We start from the raw sequence: 11,723 nt of genomic DNA on the forward strand, positions 1-11,723 counted from the left end.
GTCCTTATTTGCCAAATAGATACTTCTTTTCATCATCCTTCTTCTGAATACACTGAAACAGGACAGTGGGGCTTTCTTTATATACTTGGCTAAATGGGCGTCTAATGTAACATCTAATTCAATATGAGCACATTATCATTTTAATTAATACACAAGACAGCTTATTTTGTTCGTATTCAACTACCACAAGTCCCACAAGGCTCTGACGGCACATCTGTTGCTGAGGCTCAAGGGAGTTATGTTGTTGTTGAATGCTAAAAAAATAACTTTTTACTCCAGGAGGGTTATTGCTTTTTCCATGTATGGTCAGTCTTATTTGTCATGCATGCACACGTGATGAGATCAGAGGCCTTAAAGCAGGGTCTTTCAGAGGCAGCCACAGCCTTGTACAAGAACAAGTTTCATAGCCTGGCCAACACAGTGTTACGGAACGAGCAGCAGAGGTGAGCTCTTGTGAAACGTAGAACATTTTAGAAACTGCATCATGTGAGCAACAGCTTTTCAAATGTGCATTTCTTTTTTTACTTGTTTCTGTGTTCACTTCTTTTACCCATTTCCACTATTCAGCAGTCGGACCAAACATGCCTCCTGCAGCAAAAAGCAAACTGGGCTACACACCACCAGATGGAGGCTGGGGATGGGTCGTTGTCTTTGGCGCTTTCATCTCCATTGGATTCTCCTATGCCTTTCCAAAGTCCCTCACCATCTACTTTAAGGAGATCCAGGAATATTTCTCAGTTTCCTACAGTGAGATTGCCTGGCTGTCCTCAGTCATGCTCGCTTCTATGTATGCAGGAGGTCAGTTGCAATCATATACCTCTTTAAAAATGTAAATTGACATTGCTGGTAATTTATTAAACCATACAGATAATGCGTTAGTGCTGTACAACTTAAGTAAATAAGTTTCCAAGGAATAACAAATGTCTCCCCTCTACAGGACCTGTGAGCAGTGTACTTGTGAACCGCTATGGCAGCAGACCTGTGGTTATGGTCGGTGGGATCCTGGTCAGCACTGGCATGATCCTTGCGTCTTTTGGAAGAACTATCATGCATCTGTACCTTTGCGTTGGATTAATTGGAGGTACGTTTTGTTTTCGTTTGACTAATTCATGATGTTAAATAAGCTGTTGATTTAGATTTTTAGGAATTTTACTAGAGGTTTCTGCTGTCCTCTGATGTTTGCTTTGTGTTGGCCTGTTATCACCGGCTGACACAGGAGGATGCAAGAGTTTTATGAGTGTCAGGGTCAGTCCAGTTTGGGGTTTAACATGGGCTATTCTGTGCACTGCGTACATGTTTACTTAGGTCACAATGAAATATCCATGTCCTGTTGAAACGGTGCCGCAGGGCATTACAATATGACCTTGTCTTTAAAAAAAAAAAAGTCTAAATCATGTAGAAAATCCTCACGTGCCTGCATGTACGCCTTAACACATGATCCTGCTAATACTAGCAAGTAAACAAACTTTGCAGACTTAAAACCCTAATCTCATTGAGATGATCCTCTAACTGTGACGCAAATCTTGGGTGGATTGCATGCATACAAAGGTAAAACACTACAAAGGACATACAGGCAAATAATGAGTGTTGCATAACTGATTAATCTGCAAATAACTTTCTATTACATAATTAATTATGTAAAAAATATATTGAAAAAGTCCCTAAATCCAACGTTAAATCTTCAAATAGTTGTTTCAGAAAATATTTGGCGTTTAACTTTTCTTTAATAGTTACTTAAACTTCTAATAGATTATCAAAACCTATACCAATACATCATTTGACAATTGAATTAATCAACTTATCAGGTCAGCTCTAAACAATTTTGTTTGCATTTACCAAAGTAATTGTGTAGTTTTGTCTCAGAAAAGCCTTTAACTATTTAATAATATAATTGATTTATATTAACGCTCTATGATTTATCTTGATTGGACATTCTTTGTTTTTAAACGGCACATTATTTCAAATAATATTCAATAACTACGATGTATTTAGATTAGCTAAATGTGAAGCCCTCAAGGTAGACATGATGTTTTGTGGTGCAGTTTTTAAGATGTTGTTTATACTTTACATTCAATCTGAATTCCTCTCTAGAAAAGAAGTAACACTCAATGTTAACAAATAGCTTTGATAGAGTTGCTGCTGATACAAAAAACGTAAGTTATTTATCTAGCTGTTCAATGTTTGTCTTTACATTTGATTCTATTGTATTATTTCAATAGGTTTTGGCCTCGCCTTCAACCTACAGCCATCGCTGACAATCATAGGAACCTACTTCCAGATCAAAAGACCTCTGGCCAACGGGCTCGCCATGACAGGAAGTCCAGTTGTTCTGTTCACTCTGGCGCCTCTAAATCAGTGGCTGTTTGATCATTTTGGGTGGAGAGGAAGCTTTCTCATCCTAGGAGGCATTGTTTTGCACTGTTGTATAGCTGGGGCTTTGATGAGACCAGTCAATAAACAAGCCCAACCCAAACCCAAGGCTGAACCAGCGGGGTGCAATGGGGAAGCCGCTGAGAAAGTTGCTTCTTCAGAAGCAAATGCACAGTCAGACAAACTTCTGAGTAAAGAAAACGAAGATGATAGCCAGAGTCAGGGCTGTCTGGAAACGTTCATAGATCTCTCGCTTTTCAAACACCGGGGCTTCCTCATTTATCTCGTTGGTAATGTTGTCTTGTTTTTTGGGTTTTTCGCGCCTGTGGTCTTTCTAGCTCCATATGCCAAACATCAAGGGATCGATGAATATTCAGCAGCATTCTTACTCTCTATTTTTGCTCTAACGGACATGTTCATCAGACCGATTACTGGCATCCTTGGCAACACCAAGTGGGTTCGGCCACGCATTCAATACTTTTTCAGTTTTGCCGTTTTTTACAACGGTGTGTGCCACCTTGTCTGCCCACTGTTACCTGGATATTCAGGTAAGGTTGTTTATGCAGTCTTCTTTGGCTTGGCGTTTGGGATGCTTTCTGCTCTGCTTTTTGAAGTTCTGATGGACCTCGTAGGAGCTCATCGCTTCTCCAGTGCAGTTGGACTTGTCACTATTATTGAGTGTGGACCGGTGCTTCTTGGACCACCATTATCAGGTTTGTAAACTATGGAGACAAATACGTTTAAAATTCAGATTATAAATCAATAAAAAAATAGGGATAACAAAAAAAAAGTAACTTCAAAGTGTGCATCTTCTCTTTCAGGGGCTCTGGTTGATATTTATGGAGATTACAAATACATGTACTACGCGTGTGGAGTGTTTATGCTGGTGCCTGGCATATATTTCTTCATCATGCATTACTACAACTACAAGAAACTGGACGAGGAGCTCAAGCAGGATGTGGCTGCGGAGCTGAGGACGTGTGAAGAGGCAGTACAACTCAAAATGATTCGGGATGGGAAAACAAAGCATGAAACAGATGGATGAAAATGCTGAGTGTGATTTTATTTTAGTGGATGTAGAAAGATAACACTTTGCAGGCTTTACAGCAGGAAATGCAGTATATGGGGTATTATTGATAACAATTATTTTTCTCTATTTTTGATGAGGTTGTTGGAGTCTTCGGACCTTTTCAACACAGCTCAGCATATAGCATTTTAGTGGTTATATCAAGTGCCAACTGTACATTTAATGGATTTTGTTCATAAATCACAGAAATGCTGCAGTCCCTTCCAATGCAATTATAATAATGGCTCTATAAACAAATATAGTTTCTTATTTTTTTGCTTCTTTAGTGGCCGAATATAAAGTACTTTTCCAAAGGGACAGATAAAATAAAAAGGAGTAAAACCTAACAACTCAGAGCCATATCACCACTGTCTATCGTCATCTTACTACCACTAGATGGCACTGGACACTACCATATGAGAACTCAAGGTGCAGCACCTCTCTGCTATTAAACTGCATTAAATTGCAATTAAACATCAGGGATGATCATGTAAGGGTTAGATCTTTACAGCTTTGCTTTCCAAGTCTGGGTTGCGACACTCCCATGGGCTGGCTGCTGTTATGAATGGGTCGCCAAGGGCAAAGCAATTAAAGTATGAGAAAATTCAATTTATGTGGTTAAGTCTACACACTATCTCTCTTACAAAACCTTCCCTATAATACCATTTTGCTGTCCTTAACTCCCACTTTTGATAATTCCTCAAGTTTTAATGGACAGTAAAATATGTTTTCAGTGCCCTGGGGATCTGGAAAGTTGTTTTACTTCTGCATCACTTTAGTACAGACATACACATTCAGTGTGAGGTTATGAAAATGTTTAAGCATCTAACTTTCCAACAAGTTTTGGGAACAGTTTTTTTTTTTTAAACCAAAACATTTGCACGTGCCGGTGAAGAACTGAATGTTTTTATCTACCCTTACTGATGAAGAGCAGAGAAAGACAAGTGTAACACAGGCACATTCATCTAGCCAAAGGCCGAGTTTACAAATATGTCAGTATTTTTAAAGTGATGCTTTTAGTTGTTTCTGTGCAGATACATATTTAGCTTATGTGTGTTGTGAAGGACTTATTAAAACAAAATCAAATATTCTGCCTCATCCATGACGTTGTTGAGAAAATATCTGACGGCTGAGAAACATCCGATGTGCGATCCTACATCAGGTCGCATCATTCCACCACAGGTCAGACTTTATATTCTAACACACTGCATGATTTCAGCACCTTAGAGCCAGGCCTTGAGCACCTGCAATAAAAGATACAAAGTGGAGCTATTCAGGGTAAGAACAATGCCATTATTAGAGATGTATGCTTAAATGATCCATTCTTATCATGTCCCTGCAAGGTGCATATTGACTTCCTTCTCAAATGGACGAAAATTGCTTAAGTGAGGTAATCAATACGTTTATTTATAACCTTAGATAACATTATCTGAAAATCAGATAAACTGTGCAAGTTCATGGCTTATGCTTGGGTGGTCTGTTCTTTGGATATTGGTTTCATTTCAATCAACTGAAATATATTACCGTTGGGTAATTCACCCAAAGTGGTTATTTTGGTTCAGTTTTAGACACAACAAGGTCAAGTTTGACCTTAAAACCGCCACAAATGCATATTATGTTTAGTTGTAAATACATCAAGTGCCATAATGAAGGAAGTGTGCGCATCTTCAATTAAAGTACCACGACACGCTGTACAAAAGTGCCATTACAAGTATAAGTACTGCATTCAAAATGTAACTTGTGTAAAAGTATATACTTAATATCAGCAAATGTACCTAATGTATCCAAAGCACTTAATGCTGAGAAATAGCCCTTATCTAATGAGATACTATATACTGTATATGTTATTATTAAGTATATTGCTGTATTCATATTACTCATGCATTATTGTGTAAGTTTCATTTTATGGCAGCAAATCCTGATTATTTTCGTTATGGATTTTTTTTCTTTTCATCAGTCCGTCTTCTAGTGTGTGGTTTGTGAGATGTGGGACAATAGTGGAAAATGGCCATCACAATTACCCAGAGTTCAAAGTGACATTAAAAAAAGTACTGTTTTGGCTGAACTTTTTACAATAAACACTATTTGTAAACTTCAGGATGTGACATGTTTCATGAAGTGCAGTAAAAAGTACAATAATACCCTAAAACATGTGGTGGTTTAAAGGTATAAATAATTATAAAATGGGAATAAACTTATAGACACTTCAAATGTGTACTCAATAACAGAAATTAAGTAGATGTACACAGTAAATTAGTAACTTTGTGCATACAATACTAAAAACTGCAGTATATATAATATTAACAACAAATACAAATGTAGTTACATGTAAGTTTAAAAAGAGAGTATATGCATTTTGCGACTAAACCATCATTTAGTGTAAGGAAATGCCCATTATGTATCGTCTTTTATTGGAATCAACGTGATTATTCAGATTAGTGACAAAATGTAATCTTTGTCATCCAATAGAAAATATCAATCAGTGAACTCAAAGTGAGATAGTGAAGACCTCCAATTAGTGGCACTTCCCTTAAACTCTGTATCATCCTCACTGCACAGCTTGAGCATAATCACTGTGATGAACTGTGACTGATGTGAGTAAATCGGACTTTAATTGGGACCAGGAAGATTAAATCCAGGCAGCTCTGCGTCCACTCCCCGTCATGACTACCGATGACTACCACTACCGTTAGAGACCTGATGTTTTTATCCACGCTGCAGCTGAACCCCAAGTTTAACCCCCTCCTTAACCACATGCTCGGTGCGGTCTGTATAAATAAAACAGTGATACCGTCTACTTAATCCCACATGTTTGTTAATAATCTCTGCTAATCTTCTTTAGCCACAGCAGCAGAACTAATCTCTCCACAATGTTTGCACTCGGAGGGAAGTCAACGTCATGTGAATACCAGAGACTTAACAGTTTATTCATCGGCCCTGTGGACCGAGCTATTAATGACACATTGCTAGTCTAAAATAAACATCAATAGCCAGGGCGGCTAACATGGATACACGGGGCACGCCGACAAAGGAGCAATTGCTATGTCATTCTATCCAAGGAGATTCTCAAGGACTCACAGCGTCCAGAGAAAGACACTGTGTCCTGCAGTGTGCCTTAACTGACTGTCGCCCCTGATGGAACACAAGATTTACTGAGATCATTTGGAGAATACAAGGCACAGAGTACCCTACTTTCAAAATCAATAATCTTTGCCAACAGCAACTATAACATCGATCATGGTCACCTTGATATTTATGTGGTGTAAAATTATCCGTATTTTCTAGATGTTTTAGAAAAATAGATTCTCTGTAGCGCAAAGGGAAATACAAAGGAAATGTTGATTATGTTTCAGCGTCTCCAACCCCTAACCCCTGGAGGGAAGCCTGGGTCAGAAGAGGGATACATGTTGAACGAAACGCTCAGATACTGTAGATGATTGTGCTCATTGTGTTTGTATTGTAAGAACATTAGAGGTGGAAACAAAATATATAAAGTCACTCAAGTACAATTTTGAAGTACTCGTACGTTATTTCAGCATCTAATTTGCTGAAATATCATGATTTCACTAAATACTAAGGCAATGTGGTTATTGTGTCAGTGCATTCATCGGGAAGAAACATTTGCAAAAATATGACATATGACTTCCTCATGGAACACAATCCGTTATTGAAATGAAATATGTCCAAAAAGCCTAATATATATAGTTTAAAAAGATGATAAAACATATACAGTAAAATAATTAACCATATTTTGGAAACAGTCATTCTTTTTGTTATTGTTTCTTCAACTAATTGTTTAATGCCCAAACTGCCTCATAGTGTATTTCATTATAACATGTTAGTTCCGCCTGAACCCACTGTTCACATGTTAATGTATCTATAATAATAATAATAAGTATAATAAGCATAATCTAATATACACATATAATTCAAACTAATACTACGAGTACTTTTGCTCTTTGGTGATGAGCTGGTAGTGTTCATTGGGTTTTTAAGAGCTTTTTTGACTGAAAACAACCCTACTGTATGAAAGCAGTGAGAGTGAACCAGAACAATAAAGTTCTAAGCCAAGCAGCTAAAAATGTTTTAATTAATCAAGTATGAGCTAAATTTCAAAGAGCCAAGGACAAGGTCTATAGGTTTATCTCTACGAGCGACTCCTTTCATTTGATACTTTTCTATTAATAATTGCATAGCTTTACGTAAAGGATATGAATACTTCTACTACCACTATTGTGTTGAACTGAAAACGTATAGGATGTTTTAGAGGGAAAATATTCTAGCTGAACCCATACTAGAAAAGCGAATCTCAACAATCTTTGAATGAAAACCATTTCTGAATGTTTATTTCTTTACCGCGCCATGACCGCTTGGTATTACAGACACTCGACCCCGCTCAGCGCTCTGTTGCTGCTGCTGGACATCAAGCATCCCTTTGGAATACAAATTGGACATAACAGGCTCTATGAAGACGGCCATTTTTTTTTAACTAGAACAAAAGGGGAAGTTAAAACCCTAAAGTACTCAATCATGACTAATTCTTGTAAAGGAAATTGAGTCGCAAAGCAAAAGGGACTTAATGAGATTATGTTGCCCATAATTAACAATCTGTGGAACACATTTCCCAAAACCGAGAACATTACGGCTTTTCAGTCCGCCGTCGAGCATAATAATGTGTGAATTATCATCCAAACACACATTTACCCCACTTTTCAGAGTTGACAATGCACAGCCCCTGACCAATATCCTTAATCTGCCACTCAAAATACATTTAGCCTTTGTGAGAACAAATGTGCGCCGCTGAAACTGGTTGTGGGGACTCTCAGCTGCCTATTAGAACCATTGTTCCTCTTTATCTGGTGAACACAGACAACCACGAAAGCTTGCATGTCTGGGGACGGTGGAGCTGTTGTGTGCATATTACAGGAAGAATACAAGGGATTGTCCTGTGGATTATAATCTATCCTTTGAATACCACACTGAATTACACTGCTACATAAACACTTTTAATTGAAGAGCTGAAAGGACTGGATGACACAAACTATCCGCAGGCACTGTAGCATTTACACATTGTGCACACACACAGTCTCTAATGTAATCTGTGGCATGTGGATGATAAAAAGTAAGTGGCTTGTGTTATCAGTATATCAGGGCAGCACACTTGAGTGACCAAATTCGACTGAGATAACATTGTACGATTTCATTTAATTCCTCAGTCTTGATTTGGAAAATAGTATTGAAAGTAAGATCGTTTCGAATCCCCATCTGCAGACGCATAAGATAGGCATCCCAGCGTCATGTCCCTGGGGATTGACACCCAGGCCTGTGCAGAGACTGAGAGCATGACAGAGAGACTGGGGATGGAAAAGGGAGAGGAGCAGAAATAATTATAAGAGCTACTGAGGCGTATTGGCTTGTCCTTGCCTCAAAATGAAAAGCAGGATGAAACATGATGGCACAAATCAACTGCAAGCCTTTATACAATACCTGATTCACCCATAACAGCTGTGTAATTACACATTGGGAACCTTGTAATACTGGGATTCTGTTACCAAATTGTGTCATCTGCCGATTTTCTGGCAGGGTCCCAGAATAATTAAATGTATCATTACACTGAACCGAAATTGCTGATGAGCAGGGAGCAGTGATGACGGCCGTTTCTTGGTATGTGGTTTGCATTAATGACTTATTTTGATGCCCAGAGAGAACTATGTCGTTGTATTGTCGCTTGTCTGAGCTAAAAATGTTTTGAGCACAGTGTCCTTTGTAACTAAGAACAAGCACTACAGTAGCTGAAGGGAATCAATGTCATCAGGAGTTCTTTGTGTTTCAAGGGCAGTCACTCCTGAGTCTGCAATGACAAGGTTGTTGACTGTCGCAGCTGCCTCGCTAAACCCGCCAAAGGTGTGTGATTAAATTCCCATTCTTTTTCCGAAAGAGAAGTGGAGCCATTTAGAAACCTATAAACCATATGGACAACTCAATAAAATGTACTTTAAGTGGAGCCGATGGGTTCTCTCAGAAGGAAATGACAATAGAAAAGGGATACATTTGTGTGCAGCACACGATATGGATTTATTTTTGGGTTTCATGTAGTGTGGTAACAGTTTTATTGCAAAAGAAGCTGTCAATAGCAGCTGGAAAGAAAGTCATTCAAAAATCTTGTGTTCTTGTTTGTGGGTTTCAAAAATAGAAAGGACTAAAAATAAACTACAAATATTGAACCCAGGATAAAGCTGATGATATTTCATATTTGTGTTATTGTCAACAGGCCCAATTGACAGACTTAAGGGACAGTTCAGATTGGATTGGGATTGTATGAGGTACTTCTGTCAGTGTATTACAGTGGATGGCAGGCGACAAGCCTTCATTTGGAGAAGCAGACAGGAGTGCCAGCAGGAGAGCCGCTACTGCTGTGGATGGGGGCAGCAGCAAAATGTATTTTAGCCACCTCAAAACAAGGTCCACTTACAAAATCAATATCAGTTTGAAAGGGGCAATGCGTAATGCCTGGCCACATCCTTCAAAGAAACGTGTGGCAACATTTCACCTCTACCGCCCAGTCCTGAAAGAAGACATTTATAGTAAAGAGTTAAATTAAAGAAATAAACTACTAACAAACTTACTGTGAAATTTACGAGAGCTGGTAAAAAAAGGAAACATATAGCAGCTACTGTAGTTAAAGTAGGGGTAGATCGGGAGATTATAGCGTGACAAAGTCAGCATATGGAGGAATTTGAGCTCAACAAAATACCAATTTAACATTGCTTTAAACGCATGACCAGGATTATTCCATTACTTATTCAAGTGTGTATTATACCACCATGACAACAAAGCTCCACTTAACCTTTAAGTAAAGCATTATTTGAGCCAAACACACTTTTCCTGAAACCATAACCAAGTGTTGTCTTTGACTACACCTAACCAGAACTTTACCATAACGCTGTCTACGCATAAAATCCAAAAAAAATGTAAACAGGGTTTTGGGGACAGTATATTTGATGGACAATAAAAAATAAAGACCAATACCAACCTTATGCTTAAACTAAGTCTTAATAAGAGCAGATTTACAGTAGTGATGGGAATTACGGCTCTTTGAAGGGAGCCAGATATTATGGCTCCGTTCCTTTCCGAGAGCCGTTCAAAAGAGCTGTTTTTTTAAGGGGCTTGGTTAATAGGTTTATCTGCGAAATAATCACCAGGATAATGATTGACTGTATTGCCAGAAATCTACTTTTACTCACAGAAAAATGTATAACTTGCTACATCTCTCAGCCAAACTACTACTCAAGCAGCATGCGTTATGCCATCATCTATGTCAAATTTGCATTCAGGAAAGCAAGTTCCTTTAAAGGCGAGTGGATTTATGGCAGGCAGTGAACCAACGATAAAAAGAACGGCTCTCACCAAGTAGGACTCGATTCCCTTCGTTCAAATCAAAGAGCCGTTCAAAAGAATTGGATCGTTCAAAAGAATTGGATCGTTCAAAAGAATTGGATCGTTCAAAAGAATTGGATCGTTCGCGAACGTCACATCACTAATTTACAGACAGTGAGTTGTTTAGTTATTTCAGTGTCACCTCTAAGCTGTATTAATCCAGTCACTTCTGCTTAAAAAACGAAACATAAGCCTAATTGAGACAACAGGAATACGTTTAATCAAAGCAGAACAGCAATGAGGATTTTTCTAAATAACTAATTGACAAAGCAAGATAATGAAATCCAATGAAGCTGTTCTAAGACAAAGGATTTTGTAGAAATATGGTTACAACATATTATATGTAAAACATGCCGACGCACCTACAACTAGACCTGTGTTATATAAGTTGTTCAACAAATGTTTCCAAGCCACATTCTTTTCGATAAACTTAACTAAACATGGTGTTCTGAATCTTAAGCTATTAGAAAAACAAGCAGTAAAACAGCCTCAACGAAACACTGACTTTTAAAGTGAACCTAACGTATTCAGTGTTAAACTGTTTAAATCTCAGTTTTAGAAATGATGACATAATACAAATTATTCAGCTCCTAATAAAAACTTCTTGAACGATGAAGGAATGCAATTAAATCACCAAACTCCATATTTTATTTGTTTGATTGAGAAACCCCTAGGGGCTGAAGTTACATTATGCGTTAAACCTTGAGATCCAGAACTCTATGTGCAGAATGGCATAAAACATCATAATCATAATTAGACACTTTATTTTTAAAACTCTGCGTTGAAAAAACACTGTCATCACTTACATGAACACACTGTCATGAGCCAAATGTACATCTATATTAAATAC

At 38.0% G+C, this 11,723-nt stretch overlaps 1 protein-coding gene across 1 annotated transcript; it reads left to right on the plus strand.

The window, feature by feature from the left end:
* The first annotated feature begins 395 nt into the window (after positions 1-395).
* Positions 396-5,533, plus strand: LOC117543136 (monocarboxylate transporter 2-like). Its single transcript, XM_034211233.1, has 5 exons — positions 396-443; positions 568-798; positions 938-1,081; positions 2,220-3,083; positions 3,192-5,533. The coding sequence occupies exons 2-5, from the start codon at positions 582-584 to the stop codon at positions 3,413-3,415; spliced, it is 1,449 nt and encodes a 482-aa protein (XP_034067124.1). The 5' UTR covers positions 396-443; positions 568-581; the 3' UTR covers positions 3,416-5,533.
* Positions 5,534-11,723: the final 6,190 nt, after the last annotated feature.

This window comes from Gymnodraco acuticeps, unplaced genomic scaffold (genome assembly GCF_902827175.1).
Source record: "Gymnodraco acuticeps unplaced genomic scaffold, fGymAcu1.1, whole genome shotgun sequence".
Taxonomy (NCBI): Eukaryota; Metazoa; Chordata; class Actinopteri; order Perciformes; family Bathydraconidae; genus Gymnodraco; species Gymnodraco acuticeps.